The 14,425-nt window shown below is 45.7% G+C and overlaps 1 protein-coding gene across 1 annotated transcript in view; it reads right to left on the bottom strand.

Annotated features, from left to right (window-relative positions):
- Positions 1–914: 914 nt before the first annotated feature.
- Positions 915–14,425, bottom strand: part of clcn6 (chloride channel 6) — a 71,718-nt gene continuing 58,207 nt past the window's right edge. The window contains exons 22-23 of the mRNA XM_038773737.1: positions 11,465–11,590; positions 915–3,475 (exon numbers count right to left, since the gene is read on the bottom strand). Coding sequence (XP_038629665.1) covers positions 3,395–3,475; positions 11,465–11,590 — 207 coding nt within the window. The 3' untranslated portion in view covers positions 915–3,394. The remainder of the gene's footprint in view (positions 3,476–11,464; positions 11,591–14,425) is intronic.

The raw sequence follows: 14,425 nt of genomic DNA, 5'->3' as shown, positions 1-14,425 counted from the left end.
TCCTTATGTACGGTATGCATTGTTTGCACAGCATGCAAGAAACAATACTTTTCACTGTATACTAATACATGTGACAATAATAAATCAAATCAAATTAATTTCAGAGTCAGGAAAGATAAATTAGAATATTTTCTAAATGGTAGGGAAAAAAGTGCAGAGGATCAGAGAGTTCAAGTTCACAAATCATTGAGAAATACCAGTCCGGTACAGAGTAGTCCAAAGGTTAATTAAAAGATGTTCTTCATCTCGATTTGGAATACAAATTTCCATTATTCTGGCAACTATATCTCCTACAGTGTCAGCCGTGACTCAGTTAATAACATTCTCGTCTGAGTCACAGCTTTCTGGGTTCAAATCCTATTCCAGGGCTTGAACACAAATGCCCAGGCTGACATTAGAGTGCTGCACTGTCAGAAGTACTGTACTGTCTTTTGGCTGAGATGTTAAAATAAAGCTCCATCTGCCTGCTTGAATAGATGTAAAATATCCTATAGCACTATTTTGAAGAGGACCAATAATTATCCCTTAAACGAACAAAAAAAATCACATTGCTGTTTGTGGATGTTTGCTGTGCACAAATTGACAACTGCGTTCCTTGCCATTACAACAGTAATTACACTGCCAAAGTACTTGATTGGTTGTAAACATCTTGATTGCAGGGAATCAAGAGCCAAATTTATGCAATCTGCCTGTATAATTTAATCTTTTAAACCCTGGTATTAATTTGGAGGATGCATGAAGTTGAAGGAGATACAAGCCTAGCGAGACAAACTAACTCTAAAATCATCGAATTAACAACGCCACACAATTCCCAAGGTATTGCTTAGGAAATATGCTTGGCAAACAAATGCTGGCGAAGCCAGCAACATCTACATCCTGTGAAAAAAAATATAAAAAACAGTGCTGAATCAACATTTGCAGGATCACAATTAGGAATGTTTATTACAATGTAAACTAATCTTAAAAATATAAAAGATTATTACAGAAACAGAAATTTTAAAACATGAAATAAAAAAATAAACTGAGAATTACATTTGGCTTCAGAAGCTTCCCGATGTAAAATAATTAGCTCATATCAAATAATAAGTGCAAATATGACAACTTGATAATACTCAAATCACAGCAACTACGGTATCATTCACCACACTGAATATTTCAGGTTTAACAGACAATTCTAATGTGGGCTAAAGACTACAGCCCAGATCAGGTTTGTGCCTCTTGTTAATTCCTTGTGTTTTCCCCTCCTTGAATGTTGCGGGCATGGAGGTTTGGAAAGAGCTGCTTTTAGCACTGTTGCCTGTAGTGAATAAATCCTAATCCAAGTGGTAATCTGTATCAGTTGCTCCAAATATCAGAATTAAAGGAAACCTGAAATCCTAGTGCTCTGTGCTACACGGTCCTAGGGCCCCATGATACACAGTTTCAACTGTGTGTGAAACCTCTGAGATCCAAATTCAAACCAAACTTGTCCCCTGCCTCAGAAACTGTGCCGAGATTAACATAGAAAACAAGCCCAAAACTGGACACTGGGTTGTCCCTCAAGCAAAAGCAGGCTGGAAGAAAGCACTTTACAATAAATGGCACTGGAGATAATTTAGACTTGCTGTGCTAAGACGGGTAAATCTTGCTTTTGCTTCTTATAGAGCATGGGGTTTAAGCTCATCACAAATATTGCTGGTGCGTACAATATTTTCAGGGTCAACTAGGATTAGTCTGTAATTTGGAATATCGTTAAAATGATCAAAACTTGGAAACTATACATTGATCTAATGGCCAATCAGGTGCAAGAAACAACTGAAAAACAAAAGTAAGATTTCTAATAAACCATTGTTCTTTAAAATGCGCTTTAAGTCCCAAATCAAACTTTTTAAAAAAAAGTTCAAGCACATTGAAGCTCTCAACGGCAAACATTAAATAGCATAAAATACAGGATTATTTAAAAAAGAAATTCAGAACATAGCGCTATTAATGAAGGCTCCTTTCCCTGGAGTTGCTAATGTGGGCTCCCTTTGTGTAGTTTAACTCTTCACATACACAGCTTATTTTTAAACAATTAATCTTACAACATGGAAGTATTTTCTCAAGTATTTGAACTTCTACGGTTACAGTAAACCAGATGACAGATTTACCCTGCCCTCATTGGATGTGAAAATTTAAATTATTATAATTGAGAAGCCCAGGCGAACGGGTGCTATGGCAAAATGCTATGGCTGAGTGTGGGAAAGAAGTTTCTAAATTGTTTCACAAGAAGCCTCAACTAGCAGCTTCCCTTTTCTCATTGATTCCATCAGCTTTTAACAAATACATGTCTTCAAACACCTTATTTCCACACACACACCCCCAAACTGTTGTACTGACAACTCTGCTAAAATTACACCCACAAAGAAATCAAAGTATTAATTTGGGGTATCATTACATTACAATTTCTTTCATAATTGCTGCTGATGGTGATCAGAGATCAAAATATGTTTACTGTGTTAGTACCATACATTATTTGCACTGATTCAGGGATCTGTACATCCCATGTTATAACCCAAACCATGTTACCATGGAAATCACAACGAGGGTACTGCTACAGAACTGGATTGATCTGGAGTGGTTACCAGTGGCAGCGCTGGTAATACACTGCAGGTCCTTCAGCAGATCAGTCATTGTTTGAAATGAAGTTTCCACCTTGGATCTTTTCACTTGAGGACAATGTATTCCCAGCATTTTCTGTCTGTAGTGTTCAAACCTAGCCTCAGGTTTGTACCCATGAACAAGTTTACCTGCAGAATTGCAATATCCAGTGATTCTGTCTGCAGTTTTAGTGTTTGAACAAAATGCCATAGAAACAAAAGGATAGTTTGTGTTAATTTTTTGATTGATTGGTTAGTAAACATCTCTAATTTTGCCGCGTTAGTGTTTTTCTGTTTTGTGCCTTTTCCAGACCATCCTTTGACCTGTTTGACAATGAACGCTGTGCAAAGTCAACCAACTGCAAAACTGAATAAAATGTTCAACTGGCTTCATGTATTGCAAAATGCTCAGACTGCTGGAGGCCCAACTGCAGAAGCTTAGCTAATATAAAATAAACCCTTCCCTTTCACTGCTTCCGTCTCGCATTAACACAGATATACAAACACTGCAGTTAATTCCACAATTAACAAAATCAGCACCGTCTACTTTAAACAGGTGCAAGTAGTGCTGTGAATTATAGGCTAACGTCAGGGGCTGAGGTCCTTCAGTGGCTGTTGCTTGTTAATTTGACGCCGGTTTGGCAGGTGAATGAGCGGGGTACTGGCACCAAGGAATGTCCTGCCTTATCAGATGGCCCCTGAAAATCAAAGTCATTGGTGGGGGGGGGGGGGGGGAGGAAGGAAGATTCTGGAATGTTGCACTGTGAGGAAGAGGATCACATTGTCATCTTGTGCTGCCTCAGTTTCATCAATAGAAAATCATGGCTTAAGTTGTGTCGTGTGATGATTCCAACAATCTAATGCAAAAGTAAAATAAAAATAGATTTAACAGATAAGATTTTACAAGAATCCGCATCCACATTCAGTTCCTGGCAATGCCTTTCATCTCCTCCTCCCTATATTTATTTTGTCAATCTTGACACTGAATCACACCCATTCCACAACTCTAAAGTGATTTTCATTAGGTATAATAATGCCAATAGGCATATTTACTGATTTGAGGAATCATTGATCACTCCCATCAACTTCCATGAGGAGAATCTGATAAAATTCCACCTCAATCCCTGAAGGTACTCGGGTAAAGTCCATATGAAATTGACCAATTACTGCCAAGTCAGTTCCATTTCACAGCTGGGATTCTAGCATCTTCAGCTATTGACATTCACAGATTGTTTGAATATCTGGCACTGATGCTACTCCAGAACCCTGCTGCAAAATCGAGTTGAGCCGGATTATGATCTCGAGTAAAACACCAACCAGGGTGTGGAGCTGAAATGGTGATTAAAAGCTTGCAGTTTTCCCCATTTCAAGTTCTCCCCTTAGCCGCCAAAGAAATTCACTGGTGTTGGTACAAACAGGTCCAACCACATTAAAACATTCAGAAAACAGGATCTCTGTGACAATGCTCCCAATATTTCATTAATAGTGCAAGGAAACCATTAAACATGTCTGCCTGACAAGTGATGGACCCGGAGCATAGATATGTGATAGTGAGTGGGGTGCTAGCGGGGGCGCCTATGGTGCTAGTGAACATATGTCCGCCGAATTGGGACAATGTGGGGTTTGTGAAGGGTTTACTGGGAACGATCCCGGACTTAGATATGCACCAGTTGAATATGGGAGGAGAGGAAGTAGTTGCAGGGCCAGTTTGATAAGTTTTAAAAAATAAATTTAGAGTGCCCAATTCATTTTTTCCAATTAAGGGGCAATTTAGCGTGGCCAATCCACCTAGCCTGCACATCTTTGGGTTGTGGGGGCGAAACCCATGCAAATACGGGGAGAATGCGCAAACTCCACACGGACAGTGACCCAGAGCCGGGATCGAACCTGGGAACTCGGCGCCGTGAGGCAACAGGGCTAACCCACTGCGCCACCATGCTGCCCTGAAGTTTGATAAGTTGACGACAGGTTGGTTGGCAACAGTGTTGGATAGCACTGTTGCTTCACAGCTCCAGGGTCCCAGGTTCGATTCCCGGCTTAGGCCACTGTCTGTGCGGAATCTGCACGTCCTCCCAGTGTCTACTTGGGTTTCCTCCGGGTCCTCCTGTTTCCTCCCACAGTCCAAAGATGTGCAGGTTAGGTGGACTGACCATGCTAAATTGCCCTGAGTGTCCAAAAAAGTTTGTTGGGGTTACTGGGTTATGGGGATAGGGTGGAGGCCTGTGCTTAAGTAGGGTGCTCTTTCCAAGGGCCGGTGCAGACTCGATGGGCCAAATGGCCTCCTTCTGCACTGTAAATTCTATGAAAGGTGGTGGGGCAGTTACGGAGGAAGAGGAGGGTGCAATATGGATATGGAGAGAAGGCGAGCCATATGCTGGCCCACCAACTGCGGAGGCAGGCTGCACCCATTTAAATTCTAAGGGTGTGAACAGAGAAGGGGCAGTCAGATCTGGGGGGGGGGGGGGGGGGGGAATAAATGAGTTGTTCAGGGGTATTATGAGAAGCTGTACAGGGCGAGCTGGATGGAGAGGAAGGGAATGTGGGACGATTTTTAGATGGGTTGGAGTTTCCACGGTTGGAGGAAAAGAGGCAGGCGTTGGAGGAGCCACTGGGGCTCAGGGAGATGATTGACAGCATTAGGGGGATGAAGTCGAGGAAGGCCCCGGGGCCAGAAGGCTTTCCGGTCACATTTTACAAGGCGTTTGCGACAGACTTGGCACCTCATTTGTTCAGGATGTTTAGTTAGGTGCTGGAGAAGGGGAATCTGCCAGAGCCACTGACACAGATGTTGATCGCGCTAATCCCAAAGGGGAAGGATCCATTGGAGTGTAGGTCCAGCAGAGGAGGATTCTGGGAGAAGTCAGCTCAGTCACCTTGACTGTACTGTGGTGTCAAGGAGCGGTTAGAAAATCGAACCGTGACATCACAGCCAGCAGGTAAGTGATTGGTTGGTGACTGGTAGGTGATTTTTATTTTTAAATTTTATTTTCTATTTTCTTTTCTCTTATTCTCTCCTGTTGTAAAGTTAACTTAAGGGTTAAGTCATGACAGAAGATCCCAGACCCGTGTTATGCTCCTCGTGTATGATGTGGGAATTCAGGGACCCTTCCGAAGTCCTTGACTCCTTCACGTGCAGGAAGTGTGTCCAACTCCAGCTCCTGTCAGACCGCTTGACGGCTCTGGAGCTGCTAGTGAATTCACTTTGGAGCATCCATGATGCTGAGGAATTCATGGCTAGTACATTCAGCAAGTTCGTCACACCAGAGATAAAAATTACTCAGGAAGATAGGGAATGGGTGGCTACTGGACAGAGGAAGAGTAGGAAGACACTGCAGGGATCCCTTGCGGTCATCTCCCTCCAAAACAGATATACCGTCTTGGATACAGTTGGGGGAGATGGCTCACCATGGGAAGGTGGCAGCAGCCAGGTTCATTGCACCCCGTGGCTGGCTCTGCTGCACAGGCGGGCAGGAAAAAGAATGGCAGAGCTATACTGATAGAGAATTCAATTGTAAGGGGAATAGATCGGTGTTTCTGCGGCTGCAAACCAGTCTCAAGGATGGTGTGTTGCCTCCCTGGTGCGAGGATCAAGGGTGCCTTGGAGCGGCTGCAAGGCAATCTGGACGGGGAGGATAAACAGCCAGCTGTCGTGGTGCACATAGGCACCAACGATATAAGCAATAAAACGGATGAGGTTCTACAAGCTAAATTTAGCAAGTTAGGAGTTAAACTAAAAAGCAGGACCTCAAAGGTAGTAATCTCAGGATTGCTACCAGTGCCACGAGCTAGTCAGATTGGGCTAATCAAACTGGTAGCAATGCGATGGAGGAGGATTTCCTGGAAAGTATAAGGGATGGTTTTCTCGACCAATATGTCGAGGAACCAATTAGAGAGCAGGCCATCCTAGACTGGGAATTGTGCAATGAGAGAGTATCAATGAGCAACATTGTGGTGCTAGATCCTTTAGGAAAGAGTGACCATAATATGGTAGAATTCTTCATTAAGGTGCAGTGTGACACAATTAAATCTGAGACTATGGTCCTGACCTTAAAGAAAGCTAACTTTGATGGCATGAGACGTGCATTGGCTAGGATAAGATGGCAAAGGATACTTAAGGGGTTGACGGTGGATAGGTAATGGCAGACATTTAAAGAACACATGGAGGAACTTTAACAATTGTATATCCCTGTCTGATGCAACAGTAAGACGAGGAAGATGGCTCAACCATGACTAACAAGGGAAATCAGGGTGTTAAAGCGAAAGAGGAGGCATATAAAATGGGCAGAAATAGCAGCAAGCCTGAGGACTGGGAGAAATTTAAAATTCAGCAGAGGAGGACAAAGGGTTTAACTCAGAAGGGGAAAATAGAGTACGAGAGTAAGCTTGTAGAAAACAGACTGCAAAAGCTTCTACAGATATGTGAAGAGAAAAAGACTAGTAGAGACAAATGTAGGTCATAGAATTTACAGTGCAGAAGGAGACCATTCGGCCCATCGAATCTGCACTGGCCCTTGGAAAGAGCACCCCACTTAAGCCCACGCTTCCACCTGATCCCCGTAACCCAACCACAACATTTTGGACACAAAGGGGCAATATAGCATGACCTATCCACCTAATCTGCACATCTTGGACTGTGGGAGGAGTCCGGAGCATCCAGAGGAAACCCACACAAACACAGGGAGAAAGTGCAAACTCCACACAGACAGTCACCCGGGTCCCTGGAGCTGTGAGACAGATGTGCCAATCGCCGTGTCATCACTAACAGTTAGAATCAGGTGAATTTGTAATGGGCAACAAAGAGATGGCAGACCAGTTGAACAAATACTTTGGATCTGTCTTCACTAAGGAGGACACAATTAACCTTCCATAAATACTAGGGGACAGAGGGTCTAACATGAAGGTGGAACTGAAGGAAATCCTTATTAGCCAGGAAATTGTATTGGGGAAATTGATGGGATTAAAACCCAACAAGTTCCCAGGTTCTGATGCTCTGCATCCCAGCGTACTTCAGGAAGTAGCCCTAGAAATAGTGGATGCATTGGTGATCATTTTCCAGCATTTTATAGACTCTGAAACAGTTCCAATGCCTATTGGATTGGAGGGTAGCCAATGTAACCCCACTTTTTAAACAAGGAGGGAGAGAGAAAACTGGGAATTGTAGACCGGTTATCCTGACATCGGTGGTGGGGAAAATGCTGGAGTTAATTACAAAGGATGAAATAACTGAGCATTTGGAAAGCGGGGACAGGATTGGTCCAAGACAGCATGGATTCACTAAAGGGAAATCATGCTTGACAAATCTTCTGGAATTTTTTGAGAATGTGACCAGTAGAGTGGACAAGGGTGAATCAGTGGATGTTGTGTATCTGGACTTTGGAAAAGCTTTTGACAAGATCCCACACAAGAGATTAGTGAGCAAAATTAAAACTCATGGTACTGGGGGTAATGTATTGACATGGATAGAGAACTGGTTGGCAGACAGGAAGAAGCGAGTGGGAATAAACTGGTCCTTTTCAGAGTGGCAGGCAGTGACTAGTGGGGTATCGCAGGGTTCAGTGCCGGGACTCCAGCTGTTCGTTAAATAATTTAGATGAAGGAATTGAATACAATACCTCCAAGTTTGCAGAACACGAAGCTGGGTGGCAGTGTATGCTGTGAGGAGGATGCAAACAGGCTGCAAGGTGACTTGGACAGGCTGGCTGTGGGGGCAAATGCAATATGATGTGGGTAAATGTGAGGTTATCCACTTTGGTGGCAAAAACAGGAAGGCAGATTATTATCTGGCAGTTTAGGAATGGGGAAGTGCAACGAGATCTGGGTGTGATGGTGGAACAGTCACTGAAGGTTGGCATGCAGGTACTGCAGGCGGTGATGAAAGCTGGTGACATGCAGGCCTTCACTGTGAGAGGATTGGAGTATAGGAATCGGGATGTCTTGCTGCAGATATACAGGGTCTTGGTGAGGCCACACCTCGAGTCTTGTGTGCAGTTTTGGTCTACTAGTTTGAGGAAGGACATTCTTGCTATTGAGGGTATCCAATGAAGGTTCACCGGACTAATTCCTGGGATGGGAGGACTGACATATGAAGAAAGAGTGGATCGACTGGGCTTGTACTCACTGGAGTTTAGAAGAATGAGAGGGGATCTCATAGAAACATATAAAATCCTGATGGGACTGGACAGGCTAGATGCAGGAAGAATGTTCCCGATGTTGGGGACATCCAGAACTAGGGGTCACAGCCTAAGAATAAGGGGTTAGCCATTCAGGACTGAGATAAGGAAGAACTTCTTCCAAAGAGTAGTTAACTTGTGGAATTCTCTACCACAGAAAGCAGTTGGGGCCGGTTTGTTGGATATATTCAAGAGGGAGCTGGACGTGGCCCTCGCAGCTAAAGGGATCAAGGGGTATGGAGAGAAAGCGGGAGTGGGATATGAATTTGCACGACCAGCCATGATCATATTGAATGGTGGTGCAGACTCGAAGGGCCGAATGGCCTACTCCTGCACCAATGTTCCTACGTATTGGCCAGTTTCATTGTTGAACACAGATGTGACAGTTCTGGTGGCGGGAAGGTTGGAAGGATGTGCACCGGGGTGGTCACGGGCAGGCAGTTCTCTAGTAACATCAGGAGGCTGTTAAACATGGTTATGACTCCATCAGTGGGGCGAATGCTGGGGATTATTGTCCCTATAGATGCAGAGAAGGCTTTTGATCAGGTGGAGTAAAGGTATTTATTTGAGGTCTTGGATAGGTTTGGGTTTGACCCAAAGTTTGTGGTGTGGGTACGTTTGTTGTATGAGCCCTGGTGGCAAGTGTAGGTAAAAATGAGATGAGTTCACGGAGGTTTCGACTGCATAGGGGAACGAGACAGGGGTGCCCACTGCTGTTGTTCACGCTGCCGATAGAGCCCGAGGAGAAGCCCTGAAGGGGTTTCAATCTGAGGGCTACGGGGACGGCTCCGCTGCGGCTAGCTCTGGGGAAGTGTATGGGGAGCTCGGTCGACGGTCAGGGTGTGGAATCAGTTGTGGAGACACTAAGTTGGAGGGGATGTCAGTGTTGACACCGCTGTGGAACCATAGGTTTACGCAGAGAGAGTTGGATGGATGTATGGGAAGTGGAGGGAGGCGGGACTAGTGAGGGCGAGGGACTTGTACTTGGAAAGGCAGTTTGCAGGTTTTGATGAGCTGCGGGAGAGGTTTGAGTTGCTGAGGGGGAGTGAATTTAGATATATGCAAGTGAGGGACATAGCGTGATAGGAGTGGAGGGCGTTTCCCAGTACTTATTGGAGCAGAGGCGGCTCCCAGATGAATTGGGAGGTAGGTAGGATTGGGATATATACAGCTGGTTGGGGAGCAGGGGGTGAGGATCAAGAACAAATAGGGGGAGGAGTTGGATGGGGAGGAGAAAGGACAGATAGACTGGGGACTGCGGTGCGAGGCGATGCGCAGGGTGAATTCAACCTCCTCCTGTGCGAGGATGAGCTTGATTCAGTTCAACATGGTGCACAGGGTACATATGATCCGGGCGAGGATGAGTGGGTTCTTCCAAGGGATAGCCAATGAGTGAGAGAAGTGTGGGTGAGGGCCGGTAAAACATGTGCACATGTTCTGGGGTTGCGAAAAGCTGGAGAGATACTGGGAAGGGGTGTTTGGGACGTTATCTAAAATTGCGGGTCAGGCCGGAATTTTGTGGGGGCGGGGGGGGGGGGGGGGGGGGGGCGCGATGTTGTGGCTTTCGCCTCTCTAGTTGGCCGGTGAAAGGTCTTGCTAAATTAGAGGTCAGCTACGCTGCTGGGGTTGGTAGTCTGACTGGGGGGATCAGCACGATTTTCTCCGGTTGGAAAGATTAAACTTGAATTGAGGGAGTGAGCGGAGGGCTTTGAGACACGGTGGGGGTTGTTCATGGCGACGTTCGAGGAACTGTTCGTCGTTGCAGGAGGGGGTAAAAAGGGGAAAAAATTGTACAAACTGGACTGTGAGTTTGTGGAGTGTGTTTTTGTATATGTTGCTGTTTTTTTACACATCTGCCTGACTAGCTGGGCAGCACGGTAGCCTTGTGGTTAGCACAATCGCTTCACAGCTCCAGGGTCCCAGGTTCGATTCCGGTTTGGGTCACTGTCTGTGCGGAGTCTGCACGTTCTCCCCGTGTCTGCGTGGGTTTCCTCCGGGTACTCCGGTTTCCTCCCACAGTCCAAAGATGTGCAGGTTAGGTGGATTGGCCATGATAAATTGTCCCTTAGTGTCCAAACTTGCCCTTAGTGTTGGGTGGGGTTACTGGGTTATGGGGATAGGGTGGAGGTGTTGACCTTGGGTAGGGTGCTCTTTCCAAGAGCCAGTGCAGACTCGATGGGCTAAATGGCCTCCTTCTGCACTGTAAATTCTATATATCTTCTATATATCTAGCTGGAATAAATCATTTATTTCAATTGAAGTTACATGCTCAGCATTAATCAGGTTCTAACTCACAATCCAAACTCAAAATATTCATTAACAAGTGTGCAAAGCTGGGATCAGAACCACAGGTTACCCGTCAATCTCTGGGGTCTCCGGTATTCGCATTGTGTCTTTTATTTTTACTAGTATTTCAAAGAAAGCAGAATAGCACCTGGTACTTTAGAAACAGTGGAAAATATTTTCAGGCAAACACCAAATTTGGGGAACGTGCACAAGTCAGTAACAGAAGCAACATGTGCTGAACTCATGTTGCTGCTCTGTCCTAACATCCCAGCCATTAGTTGATCCCCTGCCCTGCTGCCACATACCCACTGCCCTCCCACACTGATCCTGCTGCCCTGACCGACTGCTGAACCCCCAAGCTGACCCTTCCCCCAAACAAATCCCACTCACCTCTCCCACAGCGTTGACCACTGTCAGGTGTCTCAGTCCCATGGTGCGGAACAGGTTGAAGACCTGAGAAACATGCGTGTTTGGTGAGACTGTGTAAGGACAAGGATTCATGTATGGAGTGATATCCTGCAGCAGAGAAAATACAACTGTTTTAACACATGGTGACATACCGCACTTTAATGGAGAAACAGTAACTTACAAAGAAAACCTTAGTCATCTCCTCTTTTGTCTATTACCTGGTGGAGCACAACACAAATCTGCTTCCCAGACTCCAGAGCTTCAACAGACGAGTGTTTACCTTCAAACAATGTCTGCAGGATCTCAGTGGTTGACACCCTTGCCTTTGAGTCAGAAGATTGTAGGTTGAAGTCTCACTCCAGAAATCTGAGCACAATCTGGGCAAACACACCCGGTGCAGTACTAAGGGACTGCTGTGCTATTGGAGGTGCTGTCTTTTAGATGCAATGTTGAAGCAAAGTGCACATAAAGATATCATGGCAATATTCAAAGAGCTGGGGAGTTCTTCCCGTTGGGTCAGCAGGCCACGCCTGTCACCATGCACTCCACATGACTGGTGCCAGATCAGCAAGTCTGAACAAATTGGAAGGTCGTTAAAGGTGATGGTGGGGTGCAGACAGCTATTATCAGCAACATGCAGATACTGATTATGGTTTTAGACAATGTCACAAAGGGAAAGCATGTAGATGAGAAAGAAGAGAATCAAGGATAGATCTTTCAGGGACTCCAGAGATAATGGTGCAGCAGCATGAAGAGAAGACATTACAGGTGATTCTCTAGCTACAAATTGATCAGTAGGAATGGAACCAGGTGAATGCAGTTTCACCCAGCCGGGTAATGAAGGACAGCCAGTGGAGGAGGGTGATGCTGTCAACCATGTTGAAAGCTGTAGATAGGCCAAGAAAAAATGAAGGTGGCTAGTTTATAGATTTCATAGAATTTACAATACAGAAGGTGGCCATTCGGCCCATCGAGTCTGCACCGGCTCTTGGAAAGAGCACCCTATCCAAACCCACACCTCCATCCTATCCCCATAACCCAGTAACCCCACCCAACACGAAGGGCAATTTTGGACACTAAGGGCAATTTAGCATGGCCAATCCACCTAACCTGCACATCTTTGGACTGTGGGAGGAAACCGGAGCACCCGGAAGAAACTCATGCAGACACGGGGAGAACATGCAGACTCCGCACAGACAGTGACCCAAGCTGGGAATCGAACCTGGGACCCTGGAGCTGTGAAGCAATTGTGCTAACCACTACGCTACCGTGCTGCCCAGAGTCACAGCCATGTAGGATGATATGGGCTGTGGCAGGGATTCAGAGGTGGAGTTGCGGGAAAGATGAGCATGGAATTACGAGGCAAGAAAAGCATTTATGGATGAGCACAATAGTGCAGATGCTGAAAATGTGAATTAAATACTCGGAAAATGCTGGAAATACTGAGATCAGGTCGCATTTGTGGAGAGATGGTCAATGTTTCAGGTGAATAGCTATTTTGTCAGAACACATTCAAGGACTTTGGAGGGAAGATGCAGTAATTTTAGGGGTCAGAAGGATCGACAGTGTATTTATTTTTTGGGGAGAGCTGATGACAAATTTAGATGAAGGAAAAGTACCCAAGGAGAAGGAACTATAAACATCAGCTCGCATGGGGATGCCAGGAAAGGAAATTGGACAGTCAGCAGCTGAGTGCAGAGAGGTTTGAGAAAACAGGAGGGTCTCATGAACAAGGCATGATGGAAGATGGGAGAGAAACTAGAGAACGGTGCTGCTTTAAGGCTGGGGAGAGGAGGGACAGGGGGAAGGGAGGGAAAGAGGACAGGAGCTGGAAATTTGGCTTGGTGGGCTAAGGGAAGTGGCACAGACAGCCGAACAGATGGTGTCAATCTTAGTGACAATGCAGGTGGGGGTGTGTGTGTGTGGTTTGTGTGGTGTGTGTGTGTGTGTGTGTGTGTGTGTGTGTGTGTGTGCGCGCGCGCGCGCGTGTGTCTGAATGTGTGTGTGAGAGAGTGTGTGTGTGGTTTGTGTGAGTGAAAGAGAGGAGTTTATGGAAACAGTTGACAGTGGAGAGGATGACAATTAACTTAGCAGTCATGGATAATTGTGAGACAGTCAGTAAAGGCAGAGGAGAATAGCACCCAATATATGTGGGCGGCACGGTGGCTAGCACTGCTGCCTCACAGCGCCTGGGGCTTGGGTTGAATTCCGGCCTTTGGTAGCTGTGTGGAGTTTGCACTTTCTCCCGTGGCTGCATGGGTTTCCTCCGGGTGCTCCGGCTTCCTCCTACAGTCCAAAGATGTGCAGGCTAGGTGGATTGGTCATGTCAAATTGCCCTGTAGTGTGCAAAGATGTGCAAGATCGGTGGGGATATGGGGACAGGGTGGGGGAGTGGGCCTAGGTAGGGTGCTCTTTCAGCGGGTCGGTGCAGACTCAATGGGCCGAATGGCCTCCCGTATTCTAGGAATTTTATGGTTCTATGTTCCACTTAGATCTGACAATGAGGACAGCACACAGCTGCCTCACGGTGCCGAGGTCCCAGGTTCTATCCCGGGTCTGGGTCACTGTACTTGTGGAGTTTGCACATTCTCCCCGTGTTTGCATGGGTTTCGCCCCCACAACCCAAAGATGTGCAGGGTAGGTCGATTGGCCACACTAAATTGCCCCTTAATTGGAAAAAATGAATTGGGTACTCTAAATTTATTTATTTTTTAAAAGATGTACCAGCTAATCCGGTTTTAGAGCATAAATGTTCATCAAAGACAACCAAATAAAATAAAAGTGAAGTTAGTAAAGTACAAATGCCTGCAGGAATGCCTAATGATTAATGCCTGGTACGAGACAGCCACTTCGGGTTAATGCTGAGCAGCTCGATTAAGACTCTAGGGCCCCCCAGTGGCCAATAACAGATTATGAAAACCAACGGGACTGGCAATGGGAAGG

Source organism: Scyliorhinus canicula, chromosome 16 (assembly GCF_902713615.1).
Source record: "Scyliorhinus canicula chromosome 16, sScyCan1.1, whole genome shotgun sequence".
NCBI lineage: Eukaryota > Metazoa > Chordata > Chondrichthyes > Carcharhiniformes > Scyliorhinidae > Scyliorhinus > Scyliorhinus canicula.
Note: the sequence above shows the minus strand (reverse complement) of the source record. Positions and strands in the feature narration are given on the sequence as shown.